At 40.1% G+C, this 27,343-nt stretch overlaps 1 protein-coding gene across 1 annotated transcript; it reads left to right on the top strand.

The window, feature by feature from the left end:
- Positions 1 to 643: 643 nt before the first annotated feature.
- LOC103366503 (C-type mannose receptor 2-like) lies at positions 644 to 24,386 on the top strand. Its single transcript, XM_008294250.1, has 9 exons — positions 644 to 944; positions 10,584 to 10,988; positions 17,457 to 17,630; positions 17,793 to 17,957; positions 20,262 to 20,375; positions 20,655 to 20,798; positions 20,906 to 21,097; positions 23,699 to 23,853; positions 23,961 to 24,386. The coding sequence occupies exons 1-9, from the start codon at positions 818 to 820 to the stop codon at positions 24,384 to 24,386; spliced, it is 1,902 nt and encodes a 633-aa protein (XP_008292472.1). The 5' UTR covers positions 644 to 817.
- Positions 24,387 to 27,343: the final 2,957 nt, after the last annotated feature.

Here is a 27,343-nt window from a genome sequence, read left to right as displayed (position 1 = left end):
ACCACTACATTAAGAAAAATGTTACTAAATGAACATGGCAGGTACTTTACAAATAGTTTGTTACTGATTGTGTAAGTATCATTAAATCAAACAATTTTTTTTTTTTAAAAATCATATAACTTATATGTATAAGCTACTATATATGGTAATTTTATTCATCTTGGTTTTCAACTTTTTTTTAAATCACAAAGTAAAACTATCTTGAAATATCCTTCAATAACACCCAAGGGTTTAACTTTTCATTCTCCAAGTATTTTAAGGAGTTCCCTGTAAAGGGTTAATAAGAAAAAGAAAAAAAAAACTTGCCACCTTAGAAACAAAATGCAGTTATTGAGAGGTGACATCATTTTGGATCATTTGATATTTAGATGATATTTCACAGAGGTTTGCTGGCTTTTTCCTCCCCATACTGCACTTTTTAAGCAATTACTATTTTATTGTTTTCACTTTTTTGGCAGCTCGCATCACAAAAAGCCATTTTCCACTCAAATATATGACTCATATGTGCGTTTTTCTGCTGTCGTGCCACTAACAGACGCCTGCAGGTCCCCGGACCTTATTTTGGACACCATGCAAACACACGCGCTGTTGACGCGGCTCCATTCATCGGAGTCTCCTCTGACTGGGAGGCAGACGGAGCTCTAGCGGTCAAACTCGCCTCTAACTCTGCATCATCCGTCCTCAGAGGAACACAACTCGAGCATTTGCTGCTCCGGCTTCACTTTTTTTTTTTTCTCTCCTCGTTTGGAGGGTTTTTTTTTTTTTTTCTGGGTCCTGCTGTTTGCAGCGTGTGCTTGCGTGTGTTGTGGCTGCGAGCATGCAAAGCAACGAGCGTAACCGAAACAAGGAATCAGCGGCGACATGGACAAACCGGCAACTTACACTTTACAAATGCACTTTATATTTATTCATCTTTAGTCTGGAACTGAAGAGGAGCGTTACGGGTGAGCAAACAAAAAAAGAGAGAGAAAAATTTCCACTCTCGCTTGATCTCATTCAAGTCTGGAAAAGAAGCGGCCAGACACTGAACCTTTTGTGCACGCTTTGGTGTTTTTTGGTCAGGACTTTTTCCACGCTGCAAAATGCGTAAAAACGCTGCGCATTGTGGATTTGGTGCTTTGGTATGCCACGAACCAAAAGTCCGAGCTCTGAGTGGAACCAGATGTGGAGAGAACCGGGGAGGAGGAGGAGGAGGGGAGAGTAGACAGGCTTTGGTTCTGTATCGGGGACTTTTAATCAATGCGTAAAGTTGATCCAAAGGCGCACAGAAATGCACTTTATTTGGGGAGGGTATTTTGTGGTGTGTTTTTGCGCCGGATGGGTCTTTTAGGCTGCCATTGTAAAACGCTTGGTTTGGCACCCTGCGGGCAGATGTGACCTTTGCATCCTGTTACAGGCTGCAATTAACACATTCAGTCCGGTCCGAGCAGCTTCTGCACCACCAGGCTGCACGGAATACATCCGAACACTGTTTTCCAGCAAATATTACGCATATTTTTAAATACTGATTACATCATATTTTTTGGTTGCTTCATGGCCACATCATTCAGTTTTTCCAGTGTTTTTGCCTACAAACGGACAGTTTCCAGCTTCATATTCTGTCCTGCCAGTGACTTCACTACTGTAAATACTAAAAGAAATCTGGATTACCATGTCTGCATGTGAAAATGAAGTAGCTGCAGTAAAGAAAACTATATGTTCTTATAAGTTTGATCAGATATTGGTGTAACTAAAAAGGTTTAAAGTGCCACATGGGTTTTTCTGGCATCACCTATACTGTTATTTAATGCATTCATTTACAATTTCTTCCCTAAACTTTCAAAGCCTTCATTCTCTCTTTGCTCTCTCCTTCCTAAGAAAATACTGTTAACATCACAAACAATCCAGAGCTGTTTTTGGTGAGGCTTAAAGTACCTGTACTGATATTTAATACATGCCTTTACAAGTTTTTGTTGTTGTTGTTGGATTTAAATACTGACAATACTTGTCTCTACAATCTCAATCCTAAGAATGTCCTCTTAGATAAACATCCTAAACAACCTGGAGCTCTTTTTTTGAACTTTTAGTTCCGTACATACTGCGATTTAATACATTAATTCACTACTTTTAGCAAAACAAATGTTAAAATATTGGCAACATATGAGTCTACACTCTATTTGCAATCTTTTCCTGAGAATACACTACAAGATGCACATCTTAAATAATCCTGGAGCTTAGTTTTGGTGAGGCTTATACTACAGATATTCCTATTTACTACATTTTTTTGCAATTTTTTTGACATTATGTTGGTCTACTCTTTCTATTTTCTCTCTTTTTCTAAGCACATACTGTTAGACAGAATCTTAAATGATCTAGTTTAGTACAAACTGCTATTTAATACACGAATTTACCATTTTTTCATAGAATTTTAGCATAAAATTGCTAAGTTATTGGCATTATATAGGTCTGTACTCTCTTTCCTAACACTATTCTGCTAGATACATATTCTAAACAATCTGGAGCTTTTATTTTGGTGAGGTTTAATTTAGCACATGCTACTATTCAATACACAAATTTGCCATTTTTGAATCTGAATTACATTTTCTAGGCAATCTGGAGCTCTTTGGTGAAGCTTATAGTACTGATAGACCTATTTAATATATCTTCTACTATGTTTTATGTAAAAAGTAACTCCATTTGGACTCTTATTCTTACAATATACTGCTAAACACACATCCTAAACACTCTGGAGCTCTTTTTGTTGAGTCTAATAGCACCTATACTGCTATTTAATACTTTCATTTACCATTTACTTTCAAAAGTTTGACTAAAACACTGACACCATGTGCGTCTACAGTCTCTGTTTGCACTCCCTTTCCTTAGAATATACTGCTAAATACACATCCTAAATAATCTGGAGCTCTCTTAGGCGAGGCTTAGTTTCTTAATTTTGAAATGACTTGCATCCATCTGCCATCAAATTCTCCCGTCTCCGAAGCTGAGAATCCCTTGTCAATCACTTTTCGACCGAAACGCACAAGATATGGAGAGATACAAGGGTCGGTTTTGTTTTGTGAAACGCTTTGGATTTGTTATGCGAGTTCTTGTGTAATTGTCAGCCACCAGAGTCTGTCTTTGATCTGATCAGCATGTCGTCACGAGCTTCCACGAACTCTGTCTTAAGAACTCGGGGGTTTGTTTCGTCCTTTAATATTCGCCGTCAACAAAGGAGGGAAGATTAGCCGCGACATTAATGATATCCAGAGTGATTTAGCTTTTGTTGTTTATAAGAGGCGGAACTGCAACACAACGGTTTAGTCGGGCATGTGGGTTTTTCCAAATAAGTTTCCATTCATCATCGGTGCAGTGAGCACGGAGCCGCAGATCTCACACAATGACAAAAAAAAAAAAAAAAGCAATTCTAACAATGCAAATTCTCCTTTAACAACAGCACTAGACATACCTCTCATCTCCCTCCCTGTGATTTAACAGTTAAACCTACACTGCAATAAACTGTTATCCCCATTGTGCTGTGCAAAAAAGTGTGGGAGGGATGGAAAGTTTCAACAGTGTGCACTTATTTCTCACTCTGGTTTCTAAATTTGATGCACACTTTCCCAGAGGTTCCAGTTGGCTGTGTTTCTGAGTGTGGCTGCAAAATGCAAATATGCTCTTTTCCTCCTCTCCGATGCCTCACGGCTGAGGTGAAACCTATCCACGGCTTGGGTTGCTTCAGAGGCCAGACCACCATAAAACAGCAGCGAAACAAACACAGCAGCCTGGAATTTCCTGCCTATTTGTTGGTCGCCGTTTCTTTTTTTTTTTTTTTATCACGCTGACCAGTTAAAGGTCTGTTTTGTTGCTTTTATCCCAGACATCTGTCAAAATAAGGTTACGGGAAAAATCTTTCGCTCATCAGTTTAGATCTTGGAGTAAAAAACAAAATGACAGCAGCAGTGAGTCACGATTCATGCAAACAGTGTGGAAGTTTGTGTCTCAAGCCGAGACTCGCTCCCACATCTCCAAGCTTTTGTCCTCAGACCTGGTCCAACAGATGACCGAGTTGAGGAGGTGGAGGTTCTGGGAATGTCGGCCTCTCTTGGCGAGCGTCGCCGGCTGTTCTTGGCCGCGGGTTTCAGCCTCGCTCTTTAGTAGGAAACTGTCTTCAGCGCTGAAAAAAGGGGGTGACAGGGCAAAGAAGAGGATGAGATCACAGCAGGAGAGCTGTTGTGGCTTAGCTTTCACAGAGCTCAATGGCTTAAAGTTAATCTGGAATTCTGCACTCTCTCTGATTGCCCGCTAGTTTTCTCACATCAAACATCCAGTCGTGTCCCCTCCAGACTGGAATTAAAACTTCTATTTGAATTTACTTCTTGCTGTCTGGGACTTCAGCTTCAGGTTGTCTAGCAGTTCAAAAGCTTTTGCCAGGAACGTCTCATATTGTCACCGTATTAATGCCGAGCTTAGAGTCGCACAGTGAAGTGAATTCAACGCAGTGTAAGGCTGATTTTTTTTTTTTTACTGGGAGGGTTCCTGTGTGAAAATCTTCCCACAGGCACCGTGGAAGTTGATCTATTTTTTTTTTTAAGTGGCTTTAAGTCCCATTGTGGAAATGACAAAATAGCATCAGAATGATTTGTTGGCAATTACGCCTGACTTTGTTAACAAGTCAGCATTGTGTAGCTTTAGCTGTTCAAGTGTCCTTATGGTGGAGTGTAACTAAATCTGAAGCCAAGACTGTGGAGATGAATTACAGCAGAACTGAGAATTAGTCTATAATGGAGGGTTTTATATGAGCTGCAAGGATTAGGTGATTAACCAGTTTGTCGGTTTTAAGCAAAAATTGTCAAGTTTTACTGGATCTATCTTTAAAAATGAGACTGTTTGGTGGTTTGTATTCTAAGACAGACATGGTGAGAGCTACAGGGGAACCATATACAGTTGTGAGTCGATTATCCGACACTAAATGTAAAACCTGCTTTTAGGTCGGATAGCAAGGCTGTCGGATTGTCAAGACGGAGGTGGAGCTACAAGGAGGGCTTGATGCTTGAGGGCTCATTAGTTGTTAATATTTATTGTTTATAGTTATTATAATAACTAGTGTGTTGTTAGAACACTACGCATCGCTGGATTTCACGCCTAATTGACCGGTGCAACTGTGCACGTTCCGGACGCTTCCACCCCGGGGGTGCGCTCCCATGGGGTAGAAGTGGCCGGAACGCACATGCCAGTTTAGTTAGCGGTCACAGTTCTGTTTCCACCATCTGTGGCGGCGGCGGCAGGGTAATGGTGGATACGCTCCACCGCTACCATCCATGTTTACTTCTGTAAACACTGAGCACGCTCACTGTGTGTGACGTCGTCGTGTCCTCTTCTGCACATGCAGGACACTTTTGGGTCGTATGAAGTTCACACAGCAGATCACATACAAGTCGTATTTAACTGGAAATGTGAACGAACTCACAAAAAAATCGGATTTCACAAAAAAAATCTGAATTGAGCATTAAATCCTGCAGTGTGAACGTAGCCAATCTGTNGTTTTAAGCAAAAATTGTCAAGTTTTACTGGATTTATCTTTGAAAATGAGACTGTTTGGTGGTTTGTATTCTAAGACAGACATGGTGAGAACTACAGGGGAAGCATGTACAGTCATGACTCGATAATCCGACACTAAATGTAAAACTTTCTTTTAGGTCGGATAGCAAGGCTGTCGGATTGTCAAGACGGAGGTCGAGATACAAGGAGGGCTTGATGCTGGAAGGCTCATTAGTTGTTAATATTTATTGTTTACAGTTATTATAATAACTAGTGTTTTGTTAGAACACTACGCATCGCTGGATTTCACGCCTAATTGACCGGTGCAACTGTGCATGTTCCGGATGCTTCCACCCTGGGGGTGCGCTCCGACGGGGTAGAAGTGGCCGGAACACACATGCCAGTTTAGTTAGCGGTCATAGTTCTGTTTCCACCATCGGTGGCGGTGGCAGCTGGGTAATGGCGGATGCGCTCCACCGTTACCATCCATGTTTACTTCTGTAAACACTGAGCATGCTCGCTGTGTGTGACGTCGTCGTGTCCTCTTCTGCGCATGCGGAACACTTTTGGGTCGTATGAAGTTCACACAGCAGATCACATACAAGTCGTATTTAATGGGAAATGTGAACGAACTCACAAAAAAATCAGATTTCAAAAAAAAATCTGAATTGAGCATCAAGTCCTGCAGTCTGAATGTAGCCAATCTGTGGATTGTTCAGTCAGATAATACGCTGTTATCCTGATTTGTGACATAAAATGTCATGTTGGAGTCAGAATCCAAGGCTGTCGGTATGTTAAGGCTGTTTTCTATCGGTTCCGTTTGTTTTTCCTAAAAGCTTGTCAGATAGCAAGGTTTTCAGATTGTTAAGGGTCAGATTATCGAGTCACGACTGTACTTACAGTATACAACAGCAGCAAGTACATCCTTTTCAAATGTGTCACCTCTCAATAATTGCATTGCAAATTCAGGCCCAGAAGTAGAAGCTCGATGCAACAAAAGTGAATACACCTGTGGTCACTGACACACGAGTTTGAAAACCTGTAATAATGGAAATGAAACTGAGTATTTTCAGTTAGTCTAATTGTGAGAACATGGAAATGAAATGAGCAGTTTTATACCTATGGGTTGTGTCTGTCTGCATGTCCTCATCATGGCTCCATATGGAGAAGAACCGCCAGAAGAGATGAGAAATCTGATTGTGAAACTACACAAAGATGAAAAAAAGGATAACTGGAAGATTAACCGAAAATCAGTGAAACACAAATCAGTGTTAGAGCCGTAAGAAGAAGCTTTATTGTCATCGTACAAGAAATACAACGAAATTTCGTTTGGCATCATCTTTGCAGCAGCTAATATGTATAAATAATAAAATAGCAATAACATATGAACTAAATACTCGATTGAAAGTGCAAAAGAGCATTTATTAGAATGATTAAATGAATAAAATGAGTAATCAGGAGGTTTAGAAGGAGCCATAGTACCACTAATCCCAGCTGCAGTGGTCGTCCTCCTGACATGACTCCACAGTGAACTGCTTTCACATTCTAGCTTTGAAAAACAGAAGGCAGCTGCTTCAGCATTGTCACAGAGGTTGTGAATGAAAATTAGAATTTTGTGACAGTGGAGACAGTGTGAATAAACAGTTCATAATAATAACCTTTATGGAGATGTAAAACCCTCTCTTGTTTAAGGTGAAACTTGAAACGAAGCCTGCTGAATGTTGGGAGCACATTCTTTGGTCAGCTGGGACCAAGATAAATTTGTTCAGCTCAGATGGAGTCCAGCATGTTTGGTGTGAACTTAACCAGGACTACCACAGTGAATGCACAGTCCTGAGAGTGAAGCACGGAGGTGGGAGTGAGATGATATGAGGCTGCATGAGTGTAAAAGGTGTTGTGGAGATGGCATTTATAGATGCACCATGAATGTTAGTGGATAAACTTAAAGAAGAAAAACAAATCTGCATCTCTGTCATCAATGATCATGCATGAAATTAGGCTGTTATTGATCTATGATTAATGCCTGAGGGTGATTCATCAATGGAGGTAAAGATGCCAATATTTGTGCTGTTTTTTTTATTTTTTTGTATCGTCGTGAAGCCTGGTGGTGCAATATCTCAATCCTTTCTTTCTTTAGGTCAGAGATCTATGAAAAAAACTCACTTCTTCCTCATTATTTTTATTCATGTCAGTCTTTATTCAGAATAATGATAAATGAAAGCTAAATGAAGTACTTTATAGATGTTCTATCTGTTGTTTCGATCACGAAAAACTGTTCTGGTTTTGGATTGTTGGACAAGTCGAATCAGTCAGCTTGAACTTTGTGGGACTGTAATGGAAATTTCCACAGTTTTCTAAACTAACGTGACTAACCAGAAGATTAACTGATCATTTGCTCAGCTTGTTAGTTAACTGCTTGCAGGTGAGGAAAACCTGGGAAAGCCTCGATCTGATGATGTATTTTTGCGGTTTAACGTTCAATGGATCCAGCAGACAGTGATTTTCCACAGAAACAGGTCTTTGCTTGCATTTTTTAGACTTCATCCAGCTCTGGATTATGTTGCATTAATAGGAGCGACTAGAATAACAGTCACATGGAAAGATAGCTTTGCCTCCGAAGCAGCTCAGAGGCTTTTTTTTTTTTTTGTTAACCGAACCAGTGTTTGGATGCAGAATACATCCAAACACTGATAAGATTTAAAGGTTCTTGTGCCTCTAATTTGAAGCTCTCATGATTGAAACAATGAACTGGCAGTAAACAAGCCTATCATCTGGGTGTTGCTGGGGATGGAGGAGCAGGGTGGATGATTGTATCTGATTACACTCTTACAGAGCACTTTCAAACTCTCGCTGAACTGCTCCGCCGCCGATCTCCGACCGTTTGCTTCCCATCGAATGAGCGAGCGCTGCTTCTGAGAAACTCGACCACAGCGGAGAGGGGCGTGTCGTCCAGATTACAGGGGTTTTTATGGAGCTCTTGATGAAACTCCATTGTCTCTGTGTGCATAAAAAGCAGCGCAGGAGGTTTGAAGTGTCGTAGCTTAGGGGGGGCGGTAGGAAACCAGGGATTTAAGCGAACCGTTACCCATATATGAAGGTCCTGTTTTTCAAGTGAATGCCCAGTGATCCTTTCCAACCACCCTACTTCCTGGCCTCTCGCAGGAGCCTGCCGAGTAGGAATGCTGAGGGTCTCACTTTCTCTCTGAGATCTCTGTTTATCCTGGCGATTTTTTTATTTTACATAGTTTTAATTTAGAGTCACTCCTACACTTTTGTCTTTTTCTTTCTCCCACCTTAACACACATTCGGCGTTGCATTCACAGTCTTGTTTGCTGATCTCTAAAACCTTCAAGAAAGAATAGAAAAGAAAAACAGGGGAAAAAAAATGAAAACCACACTTTTTTTTCTTTTCTTTTTTTGGAAAAGGGGTGTCGGGTTGTGTTCCCGAAACACGAGTCACTGAGGCTGGCCTGCAGCCATACTGGATGTGTTAAACTCAACACATATTTAACTTTATTTTTTTGTTCACGTGTTCTTTATTTTAGATATTGGAGATGTGTATGTGGATACTGTGAGGCTCTGTGGGCGAAATGGCTCCTCGGGGAGATCTAATAGTTTGTAATGTCAATACAGACATCAGACTGGAAACACTGACCTATTTCATCCTTGAGGACAATTACTCTTTCATCAAAGAAATCAAATTCAGACCTGCTGGAGAAAGCCTTTGCATGAGTCCGATGTGAACCTACCGTTTCTGTTGATCCCTGTGTATTTATAAGGTAAGATAGGATGAGCCTTTGTTAATCCCACATCAGGGAAGTTTGCAGTAGCAAAGAGGAATGTGCAAAAAAATGTCAGAAGAAAATAAAAACTAAACAAAAATATACATAAATGCTGTGTATACTGCACAGATTCTTACATATGTAGAAATTCTGATCTTACAGAGATTTATCTGAAAGTGAAAGTGGAAAATATCGACATTTTTTAAACCCAAGTTAAAAAAAAAAAAAAAAACTTGCTGCAATTACATTTTGTTTTTGTTGATGTAGCTTTTAAGGAATCAATTTCTGAGCTGAAAGCCAAAACAGCACAAATCTAAATTACAAATAAAGATGAAAAGTCCTCTCAAACCGAGCAGAGACTTTGGGATTCTAATCCACTAGTTGGTTAATTTAAGGGGTATAAAGGTCAAATTTCACTGCTGAATATGAGCTGCCATTAGCTACATGCAGCAGTACAACATGTTGTAATGACTGTATTAGCAGGTGTAGCCTAAACTCTGTATAAGAAGCAAATATTGGTTATATTGCAATTGAAAATATTCCCACATTTATTTTCTATTTGTAAGAAATAATGGTACTCACCTTGTTCAGCCCACAGGTTCTCTAATGCACAATCTTAAATGTCTGACATTGTCGATGTATGTTCAGTAAGGAAGCTCAAAGTGAAGAGAAATGAAGTTATCAAGCCAATTTTATTAAGTTATGTCAACTTGAATTGTGTTAAAATGTGAGTTTAAATTACACACAATATTGAGTTGGTGCAATTACCAATATTATTATGTCAACACATCAAAATAATGTTTGCAAAATGGAATGTGTGTCGAAATCAGCAAATTCTAATTTTATCTTGCAATTATGCATTTAATTAAGTTGTGGGAATACGTCCCTTGAAATACTTTTCACACCCCAAACTGTAGGGAACAAGGTGAAAAGCAATCCCAGGCTGAACTGTGGGAAATTCCTGACACCTGGGGGATGTGAGATCCTTTAACCTGTCATTAAAAACACGTGCAGCCACTTTTCCCAGTTTATTGCCTGTCATTCCTGCAATTACCTCTCTTTGAGAACTCCGCCGTGTAATGTTTCCGCAGGATTTTCGGTTTATTTTTGGATTATTAGAGGATTAATGCGGCTGCAGCACGTTACACTGGGACATGGGCTCAAACTAAGCCAGCTGGGCATCCATTAATGGAGATATTGATGTGACCCCTTCTGTTACTGCTCACATGAAATTCTGTTTTCATCAGCGTTATTGATCGCTGCCGTTGTTTTGCCCTCTCTGCACAGCGCCGCTGGAGTCGGACGACTTTGCTTTCTTCCTGGAGGGCGCCGACGGCTGCCTGGGGGTGCGGGATCACTCCCTCGTCCTGTCGTCCTCCTGCCAGGAAGCCAACCAGCGCTGGAAGTGGGTGACCCGAGGCCGCCTCTTCAACCTGGGCTCCTCGTCCTGCCTGGGCATCACCACCGGGAACTCCACCTTCGGATGGGACAAGTCTCCGTTCGGCGTGTACACCTGCGATCGCGAGCCGCCCAGAGTGCGCTGGACCTGGAGCTGCGGCCAGGTGCTGGACAACCTCAACAACTACTTTTCGCCGTCGTTGTTTTGGAACACCTCCGTAACCTCGTCGCCTTCTAAGTTCAAATGGATGCTACATGGTGGTGTGCAAGACCTGTGCTCCAAAACATATCAAGGTAGGCGGAGTTGGAATCAAACCAATCTTTTCTTTACTTTGGGGGTCAGTCTTCATCTGTGTTCGTGCAAAACTAAAAACTATTTTAACCCCTAAAAACCCATCTCTCATTGGTGGCTGTCAACATGTTTATCTCTACTGTAAAGTTGAAAGCTGAAGTCTACCACGTCCTAAATTATGCCTAACTTTAATCCTTAGTATAATTTAAACAGATGAGTTATATCAACATTTATCCCCTGTGCAGTTGTCACCAATGTAAAAAGTAGCTATAGATACCAACACTGTTTTTGTTTCAGGCTGTAAATATGTTTATTTCTGCTGTAAAGTTGGGCATTTTAACATGGACGTCTATGGGGACTGACTTGCTTTAGGAGACAGCACCAAGTGGACATTTGAGGAACTGCAGTTGTGGCACTTGTGTGTCGGATACCCCTTGCTTGTAAATAACTCAAAATGTTTGGCCAAAGTAGCCCAAACCCACACTTTTAATTATTTCTTAATTGATTGGACTTAAGTTTTGCTAAGTCCTGGCTCTAATTTGCTTTAATTTTTTAAAAATCTTTTATTCTTTTAAGTCATTTGGATTGAGGATCACAAACTGTCTCTGTTCTACACAGTTAGATTTAATCAGCATACAGGGATTTTTGAGTTATTAGTTTAAAATGATGCTTCAGTTTCAAGTTGGAAATGCTTTGCCACAGTGTTGACTGTTGATTTCCCTCATAGCATGTGTTCTTGCATTTAAAAACCCTGTACAGACTTGTTCACAAGTTAAAATGACAGTTAATTTTCACTTGAAGAGGTTAAAACCGCTCATTCTGAGCAACATGGAAATGAAACAATGCAATGAATAATCGCTGAAAAATATGTCTAAACTAACACACAAACCTGGTTTTCTACATGAGTTGGTCATAAAATGGGATCTGATCTTCATCTAAGTCACACAAACACTCATATAGCTGTTAAATTCTATGTCTTTATTGAACATATCTACAATAAACCTTCACAATGCTGGTGGAAAAAGTAACTGAGCCTCCTTGAAAGTCAAGTAAAAACACATTTATTTAAATGGAGCTGAACTAAAGTGCCATACAATTACAAGCAAGTCATAAGACAGTGAAGCATGACAAAAAAAGATGCAACACAATAGGGGATGAAATTGGAGTGTCCTCTGGCAGAAGTAACCTAAAAAAGTAGCTGTAGATCAGGACGATTTCTTTACCGTTAATCTGTACAAAACTGCTTGATCTCGTTCGTATTTTTAGTTGTCTTGTGCAAATTGCCCTCTTAGGGTTATTCCACTGTGTTTCGTTTGGGTTAACATCTGGGTTCTGACTGTGCTGCTCCAAAATCGTCTTTGTTTCTTTGAGTCATTCTGTGGCGGAGTGATGTTTTTGTTGCATCACCTACTGAGCTTCAGCTGCTGCCGCCACCCTGACATTTCTTTGTAAGATAGTGCAGATACCGGTTCATTAAGGAGAGATAAAGAACAAAATTCATTTCAGAAACACAAGCATGCTGAATACAAGTGTTTAGACAGTAGGGGAAAAAAGCAGTCTATTAAATTTGAAGGTTTTGAACCTGCGTTTTCTGGCAGGAATGAAGGAATCGAGTTTTTAGGTCCAGATGTTTTTCCCTGAAAGTCAGCTGGCAGTCTCAGTACAAGCTTTCCATGGAAAAGCAGATTAGAGACCTCCAGTGAAGAATTAAACATGAAGTAATAGCTACCAACAGAGCTATTAGATGCTAGATGCAAACCTGAGGGAGGAGCGTTTGTTTTGTTCTTAGTTTGAGACCCCACATCATCGATTTGTTCGCTGTCCTCAGCTGTCAGCCCTCTTTGACGTTATAAAAAGATGGTTTCAGGGTCTTTTTGCACAATATTTTCTCTCAAAAACTATGCAAAAAGAAACCTGTGCATACAAACTAAATGTCTCATGTGGTTCTGCTGGTGCGCAGCTGGTTCTGGAGGGACTGGTGGAGCTCTCCTGTTATCAGATGGTGGATAATGTGCAGGCCTTCGGTCACAGATGGATTGTCGGGGGTCTTTTATGTTCTGTGATCTCTGCTTCTCTGCAATGGTTCATTAAAGGGAATTTTTACAAGCGTAGAACAGAGTCCCAGATGAAGATAAAGACTGGACCTCCTGGAGCCTAGACGCTGCTGGTGGTGGTGTTGGAATAAAGTCAGCAGATGCTTGACTAAAACCAAGATCACTGCCACGACTGACAGAATAAAAGTGACAAATTGCAATGAATTTACAGAACAGGGTCTAGGAGCATATTTTCTCACGAAACGATGCCATAGTGGTGAAAAGAAAAGAGTAGTGAAAGTGATTAATTTTGGTGGAGACAAAACAGAAGTGATGATGAGAGCAACAGGAATAGAAACAGAATGTGTGTAAACAGATGTTCCTTATTGGACTTATGCATAAACTTCAGAAGAATTCATTTTACCCATTGAAATAAAAATCACAAATTCCAAGTTGTCTGAGATTTTAGCCTTAATACAGTTTGAACAGGTGAGTTATACAGAAATTCGCATCCTGTACAGTTGTCATGGATGCGGAATTTATCTCCGAATACCAACAATGACTTTTGTACCAGGCTGTTAACATATTTTTTCCTGCTGTAAAGTTGTGCTTTTTTTTAAATGGAAGTCTATGAGGATTGACCCAATTTTGGAGACAGCCTCAAGTGGACATTTGAGGAGCTGCAGTTTTTAGTTCTTCTGTCCTGGCTTTGTTTTCCTTCCAAGAGTTTGCTTGCAAATAGCAAATTACAAACATTTGGGAGTTTTTTGTATTCATCAGAGTACCTCTAATCCACACTTTTAATTCTTGTTTCACTGACTGGACTGGAAGTTTTGTTATCTCCTGACTCCATTTAGCTATTTTTTTTTATGTCATTCATTTTGTGGTTCGAAGCATTTCTTCAGCCTACATTGTTGAGGTTTGATTTATTCAGTGGCACAGTAACACTGATTCGTGAGATATTCATCAAAATAGATCATTCTAGTTCAAAAATGTAGCGTTCTAGATGTTTAAAACAAATCTATTCTTATGTGAGCATAATTCTATATATTTCATCTGTGTTTTCTTGCTTCTGTGTTTGGATGTATTCTGATATGCCGCTATTTTCCCACTCATTTTTACTCATGTCAATATATACGCGCATATTTTATACACATAGTTAGAGAGAACATTAGATCTCCCCTGTAGTGTAGCTTTTCAAATGTACACATTAGAGGATCTTGAGGATCAAGAAAGGCCAGTGTTTCCTCTGCATTCATTTAGGAGTGGTGGGCCGCCGTTCCTAAATCCTTGCCGCCGCTCCTTCAATTTTTTACATTTTTTTTTTATTGTCGCAAATGCACCACTGCTGCATGTCTCCACCTTCACAGCAGAGTCCTGCAACAAGTCGGGTACTCGCGAGTACTAAGGTAAACTACAGATAACTATCTTGCTCAGTCTCTACTCTTTGGGGGTTAATACAGCGTTAATAGCATGCCACCACGGCTCCCCGGAGAGCTTGCCCCCACTGCTGAAAAAAAAAAACCCTAGAGGAAACACTGAAAGGTCATACCTAACCTACATACAGTTGAAACCAGAAGCCCTGAACTCAATCCCTTAGAAAACTAGTGGGCAGAGCTGAAAAGGCATGTGGAGCAAGGTGGCCAACAAACCTGACTCAGTTACACCAGTTCTGTCGGGAGGAATGGGCTAAAATTCCAGCAAACTATTGTGAGAAGCTTGTGGAAGGAAACCCAAAGCATTTCACCAAAGTCATAAAGTTTAAAGGCAATGCTACTAACTGCTAAGGAAATGTATGTAAACTTCTGACTTTAAAGAAAGTAATACATTTTTTTCTCTCTGATTATTCTGGCGTTCAGTAAATAGAAATTATTTTTGTAATCCTAACTGACCTAAAACAGGAAAAGTTTGGTCTCATTTAAAGTCAGACAGTGAGAAAAAAGAAAGACTTTATGTCTTCTTATAGAGTGTATGTAAACTTCTAGTTTCAACTGTATATAGTCAGGAACTGCTGTATTAAGAGATTTAAAAACTAAAAGCAAAATCTTAAAAGGAATTCTAAACAGGAATTCTCAACAGGAGGTGAAAGTAGATGCTTTAAAACTTACCTACTTAAAGATTTATTGGGAAGGCCTGAAAACAGAACATTAGTCTGGTCTGGTAGACATAAAACCATAAATAAGTCTTGAGGTGTGTTTCTTAGTCTGATGGTAAAATGCATTTCTAGTGATGTTTCTCACCTGAGACCGAAAGGAAAGGTCCCAATGGAAGAAGAACCCAGGGTTCTCTGCTTTGTGCTTTATGCCCATATCTCAACTAGTTTGCTTTTTGTTGGGACCAATGATGCACACCTCAGTTCTGTTGTTGTTAAGCTGCAGAAAGTTTTGTGAAATCCACATTATGTTTTATTAAAGCAACATGCCAGTTTGTCAGCTGGGCGAGTTTCATCTGGTGAAAAGAAAATGTATAAGAGTATATCATCTGCATAAAGCTTTGATGATTATGCTGATATCATTGTGGATCTGTAAGAACAATATAACAATATTATGTAAAAACTACCAGATCCCAAATGTTCTGCCATTTGAGAAGTCTGTAGAAGTACGCATGTAGTCATTCAATACTTCCTTCACTGTTTGTTTTCAGCCAGAACTAAGGATTATGCTGATATCATTGTGGATCCGTAAGAACAATATATCAAAATCAAGTAACAACTACAAGATGCTGGAGCCTTTACGAAGCTGTACAAGCACACATGTAGTCGTATAGTGCTTCCTTCGCTGCATGTTTTCTGTCTCTGTGTGGCAGATAGACTTACTGTTGTGGATGTCACAGCTGTATCTGATCAAACGGATATAGAGAAATGTTGCTTTTAGGAAATGTTTGAGGACAAGTGGCTGGCTGCCAGTCTGAAAGCCAAGGAAAACACTGCCGGTGTTTGTAAACTGCAGTAAACACTCAATGTTGTCCCTGCCCTCAAGTATATTTGTATTTAATTTATAGTTTGCCGTCCAGATTAACCATCATGGTTCACAGCTAAGCCTCATTTCCGCTGTCAGTGCCGTTCGAACCGATATCAAATGTCACGGTTGCTCATTGACAAACTGCACTGCAGGACTCAGTCAGCTGTGTAAGTCTGTAGTTAACAAGCTCTGCTCGGCTGCAATTAAAACCAGATCTGCCTTAAACCGCAAAATCCCCTCCTCCTTTTTTAGAAAAGAATCTTTCCTCTCCTTAGTCTCTTCGACTTTAATGTGGCAAAAGGAACTGGATGCAGTGACATTTTTGACTTTCAAGCGCCAATCTTCACAAGTTTGTCGGTGAAGTCGACTCGCTGCTTGTGAGGAATGCCTCCGACATTAGTCAGCCGAGGAGCAGCTCCACTGCAGCCAGAGAGCGAAGTCAGGGAGGGAGCTTCAGAAATCTTTCCTCCCTTCGTTTAACATGTCTGCCCTACTTTCCATTGGCCTAACGTGTTGTGGTAACACTACAGATCCAGCCTCTCCCTCTCTGCTGCCCCTTTTTTTTCTCTTCACACCATACTATACTTGTGGAATGTAGAGGGCAGAACGGCAGCCTTTGGGTATTTTGTTAAACTGTAGACATCAGATATAGCGCCTTAGTTAAACTACAGTTAAAAAAAAAACTGCATGCGTTAGGATACTTTGGAGTATATTTATTTGGATCTAATCTCTTTTCCAAATTCATAGCTGCTGATTGTTTTCACATGAAGCTGATGATAAAAGATCTTCTTAAAAACCTGCCTTTTTATAATTTGTTTGCTCTTCCTTCTGCTGACCACTATTTGACTTCACTGTTTTGACTGTAACATCATCCTCTGTTTTCACCGTCTGTTTGATTATACAAGCCGCTGAGAAAACATATAAAGTATTTCAGTTCAGCACAGTTCACAACCAGAACTTTGGACAACACAAGCAAAGCTGCTTCATGTACGCATTTGGAGTAGAGCTGCAGCAACTAGTTGATTAATCCATCAGCTGTCAGCTCTCTTATATTGAAGTATAGATATTCTGGTTTCTTTCCTTCTCTATGACAGTGAATTAAATATATTTGGGCTGTGCACAAAACTAGACATTTGAGGACATTATCTTGTTCTTTTTGGTCATTTTGCACCATTTCCTGATATTTAATAGACCAAATAAATTATCAGTTAATCAAGAAAGTCATCTAGAAGAGTCAGGAATCACAGTTTGAGTCGTGGAAACACTCCAACTTAGTTACTCAACTTCATGGATAAGGTACAGTTGAAGGCATATGAGGACATCATCTTGGTCTTGATCGTCATTTTGCACCATTTTCTGACATGTAATAGATCAAACGACTAACGAAATAATCGCAAAAGTGATCTGCAGATTAATCGACGATGCGAATAATCATTCGTAGCTCTGATTTCGAGTCTGTGTTCTGTTTGCTCTGCAGAGATCTACACCATCCAGGGAAACTCTCACGGCCGGCCCTGCTACCTGCCCTTCCTCTACGACGGCCAGTGGTTCCACAACTGCACCAGCATCGGACGTGAGGACGGTCACCTCTGGTGCGCCACCACCTACGACTATGGAAAGGACGAGCGTTGGGGTTTCTGTCCTGTCAAGAGTAAGATATCACCTAACACAGGAGTCTATTTTCACATTTGCGGATCTGAAATGTTACCAGAAACTCATTGGGCTTTACCGCAATTTCCTCTCGCTCTGTTATTAATTCCTCCTGCTTTCTCCCCTGGTCTAACTGACTTCTTATCCTTTTCCCCGCCGTCAGGCAGCGGCTGTGAGACATTCTGGGATACCGACTCGCTGACAGACAGCTGTTACCAGTTTAACTTCCATGCTACGCTGTCGTGGAGCGAGGCTCGGATCAGTTGTCAGCAGCAGGGGGCAGACCTGCTAAGCATCACCAAGCTGCACGAGCAGACCTACATCAATGGTAAAGTCAACGTATACACATTTACAGTCGAGCAGAGATGTGCGCACACCCCTGTGTAGTATCAGTTGTATGTGTCAAATGATTCTAAATGGTGTCACTTACAGTAACAGCATTACTTGTAAGCTCTTGTGCCAAAAATAACAGTTTAGTTTTATTATATTAAAAATACAGGCCCCGCAATAGAAACTGAAGGCAACAGAAGTCAGTACACTGGGGATTTAATCTTCTATTTTTTTTAAAACGTCATATGTCCACCTTTATTTCTGATTACAGATGCAATCCTCTTCAGCGTGGAGGATAACAAATTTCTGCAGAGTTCTGTCATCCGTGCAGTTTTTTTTTCAGCTGTTTTGTGCTTGAGAGGTTGTGTTGTCTTTAAAATGCCCCAAAGGTTTTCTATTGGATTCAAGTCAGGTGTCATCAGGTTGTAGTTTTCCCTTTGAGTTGTTTAGAAACTCTTATCTGATTTTGGCAGTCTCATTTGGACGGTTCCCATGCTGGAATATTCCTCTTCTTCAAGTTTCTCCAGGCTGGGAGTCATCTTGTCAGACAGTATTTTGGTTTATCCACAGACACTCATCTAGAAATGTCATCTCCACAACAACTTTTGCACTCACGCAGCTTCATATCATCACACTCCCACCTCTGTGCTTCACTGTCAGGACTATGCATTCACTGTGGTAGTCCTGATCAGGTTCACATCGAACATGTTGGACTCCATCTGAGCCCAACTAATTTGGCCCACTTTCATTTGAGCATAGAATGACATTGGGTACTCCCAATATTCATCAGGCCTCTTTTCATGTCATTCAGCGAAGTGTCACCTTGTAGTTTAGTGCTTAAGGGCAAGCAAGAACTTTTTTGTTTGTTAGAGGTAGTTGTTTTGCCCTGTCCTTCACACTGTCTGAGCTTTCACAGACACTCCACTGATAAACCCTGTGCCAAGTCTAAAGCAGCTGCTCTCTATTTTTCAGAGCTATATTATTCTGTCTGTGGCATCATTTAAGGAGGACGACCACTGCAGCTCTGATTAGTGGCACTATGGCTCCTTCTATACCTTCTGATTACTGCTGCTGCTTTACTTCCACTCATTTTCGTGGGTTGCTGATCTTCCAGGATCCTTTTCCATCACTGTGAAGTTTCACAATCAGATTTTTCAGCTCCTCCTGCAGAGCCCATAGATAGAAAACCGTGAAAGTTCTGGACAATTTTAGAACAATGTTCTTGTAGTTTGGCTTATCAGAAATCAGTTATACTCAGTTTAGTTTCAGTTTTTTTACAGGTGTATTCACTTTTGTTGTTTTGAGTTTCTTCTCTGGAGCCTGTATTCTCAGTATAGTCTTTACAAAGAATCCGTTTTTGATGATATATGAGAGGAAATAATCGACTGTTAAACTTAGAAATAACGCATTTATTAAGAGGTGATGCAGTGTTGAATCATTTGACATTTAAGAGATATTGCACCGAGGTTTTCTCATTTCTGTTACATAATGCATGCTAATTCCTGAAGCTATTTCTTTGAAAGATGCATTAATGAATAAATAGTTTCGCTGACGTTTGAGACACAGAAGTGATGCAGCCTGAAACTATATCAGTGAATTATTTACAGCAGCTGTTATTGTTTATTAGCTCGTACATGATGTAATAAATCATTATTGTGGATAGACGCTTTGTTTCTATGTTGAAATTAGCAGCAAATAAACCTCAGAAATTTGCAACAAACACAAATTAATCTACACTGAGTGAACAGGTAATAAAAAAATGTCTTCTGATTTGCAACCTAGCGCACAAAAAGGACAACAAAAATCTCATAATTCAGATTCTGGGGTATTTTGGTTCCTCTCTCACTCGTAGTAAGTGCGGTTTCAACCTTTGCACTCCTCTCAGAATAAAACTTAACAAAATGTTTTTATTTCATTTCACGTACTTCCATCGAGCCTCTGCTTCTTCTGTGAGAAGCAAAAAAAAAGGAAAAAAAATCTCAAAATTCAATAACTGTTGAATTTGCAGTGCAGCAGAATCTTTGCAAACACGGAGTATTTGGTTTTCACATTTACTCTCCCAGCATCACTGATTGATTTTTGTGAAGGGGTTGCGACCCCGTTGCCAATACTGGGCCACGTTTCGGCTGTTGTTGCGTAACTATTCGGTAATCCGTCCTGCTAAGTGTGCTTCTAACTAAGTGAGTGTTTTGTCTTCTTTTGCAAGTTGTTCCTCTCGTCCTATTTTATGTGATTTACAGAACGAGCTTCCTCCATCTATCCGTCCGTATAATTTACGGGAGGTGTTGTCCTGCTGTTTTAGGTTTGCTGACTGGCTACAGTGCTGCTTTGTGGATCGGCCTCAATGACCTGGACATCAGCGGAGGCTGGCAGTGGGCCGACTCCTCGCCACTCAAATATCTCAACTGGGAGTCAGGTTAGCCTGTAAAAACAATCCAAGTTCCTCCGTCTGTCTTTTTAAAGCCTCAAGTATCTGTGATCTTTTTTTTTTTTAACTTTAAATGTTTATTCCCCTCAGAAGGCTGAGTGAGCATGCATATTCATTTTTAGCGCTTCTTACACCCGCTTGGCAGCCGTCCAGCGCAGCCGCAGTGTTTTACTGTTGACCCCTCTGAGTATTTGAGGATTGGCAGTAATTTTCTGAAGAGGTTTTTTCTTCTCTCTCTCTCTCCTTCTCCCTCTTACTCAACTCCAGACCAGCCGAGTCACGCCGACGAGGTGAACTGTGCAGTAATTAGAACTGAGTCATCGGGTCGCTGGCAGAACCGGGATTGTTCCGTCGCTTTGCCGTACGTCTGCAAGAAGAGGCCCAACGCCACCCTGGATCCCTTCACCACTGGTCAGCAGCGAAATGTATTCGCACCGAAAATCCAGAATTTGATGAGTTTTTTTTTTTTTTTTTTGAGTTTTTTTTTTTTTTTTTTAATGATCTTTTTGCTTCCACAGATTCTTGGGCAGATGATGAGAAATACGAGTGCGACGTGGGCTGGCAGGCGTTCCAGGCTGGATGCTACAAGCTCACTTCAGAGAAAACCGACTGGGATTCGGCTCAGAAAACCTGCCAGAAGATGGAGGCCAACCTGGTCAGCATCCACACGCTACCTGAGCTGGAGTTCATCATACGCAACGTGAAGAAAGGTGACTTTTTCCAAAAACAAACATTTAATATAGCAGTGCAGATGAATTGAAGCTCATCTTCGTTCGCTGTCTCTAAAATGTGCAACTTGTGTTTCAGCCTTGAACTGTCTGTAATGTGACTGCGTGCCTGTGCTGCAGGCTTCCTACTGCTAGCTGCACTGAAGGAACAGAGCGGACATTTTGACAGATTTATTCTAGTCGGGGGAAGTCAGGGATTTTGACATTTGCTGTGTGAATGTAAAAAGAAAACAACATCACACTCCACCAAGGACAAACAGAGAGATGAGGGCTGCGTGTAACTAATGTTGAAGCCTTGCCGGTTCAAAAAGAGTTTACTGAAATCTATTAGAGCACTCTTCTAAATCAGTTATTCTGATTCTGTTTTAAATACAGAGGAACAAACACAGTCTGCATCCTGAAAGAAAATTGATTTGATATATTTCCTGGTTTAAAGAAAGAAAAAATGAACAGAAAATAAACAGGAACTGTGTTTAGAGAAGAGCTGCAAGGTGGAGCTGTGGTTTGTGTCATTGCCTCGCAGCTAGAAGGTCGCCAGTTCGCGTGTCGGTGAGGACACCCGGGATCTTTCTGTGTGGAGTTTGCATGTTCTCCCTGTGCAGCGTGGGTTCTCTTCGGGTTCTAAATTGTCTGTGATAGACTGGTGACCTGTCCAGGGTGTCTTGACCCTAGTGAGGATTAAGCGGTGTATAGATAATGGATGGATGGATGTATTTAGAGATGCTCCCAATCTTCACATCCAGCTCAAACATATTGTAACCAGGCAGTAGCTGGTTACAGCATATGAAGTCAGGAATCACAGTTTTAGGTTTTAGTCATGGAAACACTCTAACTTCATTACTGGACTTCAGGGGCTTTAGATCCTGGTTCTTTCTTTTCCTTTTTACCTCGTTTCCAGTGCTGTAATGTAACCCAAGTACAGTGCTACAGAAATGTGTGCTTTACTTGAGGTTTTGGATGTCGTGCAACTTTATACGTCTGCCGCACTACATAGCAGAGACAAATATTGTACTTTCTACCAGATTTTGTTCCCCATACATTCTCTGGCCAGTTATTTTAATGTATCTTGAATTTATTTTGAATTGAATCTGCAGAAGTCAAATGGAACAAATCCAGCTCAAGTATTAATCTAAACACATCATATGTGGTAGTAAAACACGGATAGGGAACATGGTACTGATAGTGGCGACTTTTACTTAAGTAAGGTTATAAATACTAGACCTTTACTTGTAGTGAAGTATTTTATAAGGAGCAACAATAAATCATTTTCTCAGACAAAAAGATAAATAAAAAAAATAAAATCAGTTTGCTTATTTGGTATTTGGGACCCAAAAACTAAGTTCTCTAAAAATATTTTGGCTGAATTTTGAGAGGTTTGTATGGTTTCATATCTGGGGATTTTGTAAATTTTTTTATTGTAACCCTTAAAAAAGTGGCTTAACCAGGGAAGCCATATTGAAGGTTCAATAACTCCAGAAATGTAACTCCCACGGCCATGACATGTGGTGAGGACACAGACAGAATAGCTTCCAGCAGATCACAATGATTGAACAGCTCCAGCAGAGGTCACATGTGTAATTACTGGGCCTTGAAAAGGGGAAAAAAATGCAATGTTTTTAAACAAGGGTGGACTACAATAGGTTTCTGCAAGTGTATATACAGCTGAAACCACAAGTTTACATACAGTGTATAAAAAGACACATAACCTTTTTTCCTCACTGTCTGACATTAAATCAGGCTAAACTTTTCCTGTTTTAGGTCAATTACAATTGCCAGAATCATTTATATTTGCTAAATGCTCTGTAAACTTCTGACTTTGATGAAAGTAATAAAAAATTCTCTCTCTCAACTTTTGAGGCCTCTGACATCAGTAGAATTTAATGTGTGGTAAATTTGGCGAGACAAGGTTTCAGTTTGTTGCTGTTTTGACAAAATGGTGACGTGAATTTCATTCACAGAACGACAACGGCTGTTGTGCAAAGTTACAAGTTGCTCTCATGTATTCAAAATCCCCAAATTCTTCATTTTTGGTCCCACATGATACAAGGTGTGTCAGAAAAGTTTCAGGACTGGTGTTACATAAGATATATTTCAAATCCAAACTACAAACTACAAGTTTTCCCCTTTGAAGTAATCCCCCTGGAGTCTAACACATTTTTCCAGCCTTCTCTGCCACGCCGCCATGCAGTTCCGTCGTCACAGCCATCTTGATGTCATCCACATCTTCAAAACGGGTCCCCTTGATGAACCCCTTGAGCTTGGGGAAGAGGACAAAATCCCACAGAGCCAGGTGGGGTTGTCATGGTGAAGCAGCCACGACTTGTCCTGCCACAACTCTCGCCTCTTCTCGCACACTGAACGAAGCAAACGCCACAGGATCTCTTTGTAGACATGCTGGTTGATCGTCTGAAGGGGAAAACTGGTGGTTTGTAGTTTGGGTTTGAAATACATCTTTTGTGACACCAGTCCCTGAACTTTTCTGACACATCTTGTAGGTAAACTCTGAACAAAATCTAACACATTGCATCAACACCCCCACCTAAAATGACACCTAGTGACCCTGAAGTCTGCTTCTTCTTCCAGACATCGACCAGGTCTGGATCGGCCTCCACGACACCGACATGCAGATGGACTTCCAGTGGACCGACCACACGCCCGTCATCTTCACCTACTGGCACCCCTTTGAACCCAACAACTTCCGCAACACCCAGGAGGACTGTGTCTCCATCTGGGGAGCCGTGAGTGACCTTCATTCACCCTCACATGACTCCACCGTCAGCAGGTCCTTGTATATATTTACCAGCTGTGCTCCGTCTTTCTGTTTGTGCGTTGCCTTCGTGTGCAGGACGGCCGCTGGGATGACAGCCCCTGTAATCTGACTCTGCCCTCCATCTGCAAGAAACCAGGAACAAAGAGCGACGGGAAGCCACAGCACCAGGACTGCAAAAAAGTACTACTTCTTTTGCATTCAGTTATTGAGTTTTTGTTGTCAACGCTACACCAGATAAAGTCTGTTCAGCTCCTCTGCAGCCACCCATTCCAGCTGCTGAAAGTCTGTGGTGTTGCCGGGAGCATAATTATTATTCTCAACATTTCAGCTGTTGCTTCACCTTCGACCTTTTCTCCCAGAGCTACCGTCCATCTCTCGCCCTTCCACCAGTCCACCACTCCGCCCCCAGACTCTAACTGTAATATAAATCACTCCATTCTAACTGGGAAACTCAACCAGACGGAGGCAGCCGGCAGCGAATGCACTCCGCTCCCGGTTTAACGTGGAGTTTTACGAGGCCAAGAAAATCAAAATACACGATAGTTTTAAAGGCATTCAAACGGGGTCGGGTTTCATTCAGCTTGTGCACACAACAGAAATACAGAACATGATCGCTGCTCGTACCCACAAGACGCATCTGCATCTGTCTCTGATTATACAGCTCATAATTCTCTCCACGCTGTAAAAAGTGAACATCTATTAACTGGGCTTTTTTTTTTTTTTTTTTTAAACAATTTACTGTCACAGATTTGGCCTATTTTGGTAAATTACAGATAATAACAAAAGTAAACTAAAGTAGTAAATTGCACATTACTACAAAAATGTTAATAATGTCCACATCAGAAATCTGTATTTTCACAAACAGTTTTTTTTTTCTTCTTCTTTTACGCTTGACTATAAAATGACTGTTAATATTAATTTCTGTATTTAAATCAGATTTTTTTTTAATTTTTTGTTTTTAATTTCGCCGATATTTGTCTTTATTTGAAAGTACAATTAACTACATTAGGGATTGGAAAACGCTAAACCATTATATCACAGGTTTCAATCGTTTTCTTAAACCACAAGTAATACCAAATAAAATCACAGAAGAAAATGACTAATTTACATGTTGACATAAAAAAAAACAGAAACAGGCCTAAGCTGTAATATTGTCCACATTAATTATTTCTATTAAAAAAAAACAAAAAAAATTGCTTTTTAAAAATGTGAAATACATATTTTGCTACTGTCTTTAAAACAGCAATACATATTATTTACACTTTTTTATTTATTTATTTTTTTTACAGATATTTGCTGTTATTTAAAATAAAAAAACAAACAAACAATATATTAAGGGCTGAAAAATGATTAATTGGTTGTTTTGCAATTTTTTTTACAGCTTTGTTAAATTACAAATATTATCAAGTGATGTTGCCCAAAAAATTGTAATTTACACGTTGACAATAAAAAAAACAAAAAAAAAAACCCCATAACAAATAGGCCAAAACTGTAAACAACATTCATATCAAAAATCAGTTTTTATAAATGGTAATATGTTCTTTTACAATATTTGACTGTAGAATTAGACTATGTTTACTGTGTATAAATCTGCATAAATATTAATTAATATATCTGTCTTTATTTTCAAAAAATATATGTATATTGAGGAAAAATATTTTACTATATTAGAATTGTTATTTATTTACTGTTATTGTGCAGATTTCCATAGTTTTGTTAAAGTACAAATAATATCTGGTAAAATCACAGAAAAAAATGTACAAGTTGACTCTAAACAAAACTGTCAAAAACCACAAAACAACTGCATACTTTTAAAATGTGTGACCATAAAATGACACTATTTTACTGTATTTAAATCAGATGAAAATATCTTTATTTTACAGAATTTCCTGTTTTAAATTTTCATTGTTTTAAAAGTTTTTTTTAAAAAGTTTTTAGATATTTTTTCTGGCCCCCTTGCTGTCCGATTTTCTCTTTTTTTTTTTTTTTGCTTTTCTTTTTACAGATTTCTTTTATTTTTTGCAGTTCAAAACGCCTCCCATATCTGACCACTGCTGAAAACGTTCACTGTCTGCAGTAACTTCAGTGGGTTTTTTGAGTGATGTTTGACGAAGATATTGAGAAAAGAAATCTCAGTGTGTGTCTGTGCCCTTCAGCGGCGTGTTCAGCTAGTTTTGTTCCAAGGCCTGATTTATGGTGTAAATGATCTGAAGTCGAGGGTCGTGCTGCTGCTCAGCTGTTACATCCAACAAAGATCTCTGTGTGGACGGACCATTTGTCTGCTGTAATGAATCTTTGGCCGTCTCCCCGGGGAGCGAGGCATCATGGGTGGTAATGTGGCGGGGGTCGTTCGGCGTGGCGTTTGTCTCGAGCAGATGAGTTCACTTCAACATGTGAAACAACGTCGAACAAAGAGCCTCAACACCGCTCCATCCTTCAGCACATTTACCCCGTCGAGGGCCGCCTCATCTTTTAAAAATCCTAATGGAGACGCTACTGCTGTCGGTTTATTTAATCACCGAAGCAGCGATGTTGATGTTTATTTTTTTTTGGTTTTCTTTCTTCACTCGTCAGTTACTTCATGTGTAAATAATCAGAGAGATAATAAAACACAGATTTAATGTTGGAGGCCGCTGCTTGGGGCCCCTCAGCCACCACAGGGGCCCGAAAATAATTGAAAATCTGAACTCTCTGAACTTTTTTGGGCATTTTTTAAATTATGAATTTAATTAATCAAAGCTACAGCTCCTGTGTTTGCCCAGTAGCCTCCCGGATGTCCTCCCAGTTTGGAATCATAGCAAACGACCAAAGCAAAATCAGGAAGTGTGTCTTCAAGCACCTTTAACCCTGTGCAGGGCTTTCATGTTGCCATACGTAGAAGGTCTTTTGTGGTCCATTGGACCCCAAGAAGAATACGTGTAAAATATTTGTTGGTATTCATTATAGACTTGTATACTATGTTAAATTAATTTTTTATGTATATTTTATATATAGAGTGCCGAGCAGCTCTATATGCCTACCAAATTGCGTAGCTGTAGGTCAAAGGTGCTTCCGATAGGACTTCATTGAAATTTTCAAGGTGGCGCTGTGGAGCCATTTTGGCAGTGACATGTCCAAGTCCATTAAAATATCAAATTTTTCGCCAGTCCTGGTGTGGAAATTTTCAAGGTGGCGCTGTGGAGCCATTTTGGCAGTGACATGTCCAAGTCCATTAAAATATCAAATTTTTCGCCAGTCCTAATGTGCGTGGCGATTTTGGTGAGTTTTCGAGCATACGTGGGCCCTCAAAATCGCGTTTCAAAAGTCGATAAAAGAATAATAAATAAAAATAAATAATAATAAAAAGTCATACTATAGCATGTCGTTTTTGTCAAAAAAAGGTCACGTTTCAGAATGTCCTGAAAACGCATCAGGATGTAGTATATAGTGGGAAAAGTGTCCTGAATGTGTTTAAAGAC

This window comes from Stegastes partitus, unplaced genomic scaffold, assembly GCF_000690725.1.
Source record: "Stegastes partitus isolate 25-593 unplaced genomic scaffold, Stegastes_partitus-1.0.2 Scaffold950, whole genome shotgun sequence".
Classification (NCBI taxonomy): domain Eukaryota; kingdom Metazoa; phylum Chordata; class Actinopteri; family Pomacentridae; genus Stegastes; species Stegastes partitus.
This window is presented reverse-complemented; position numbering and strand designations above follow the sequence as displayed.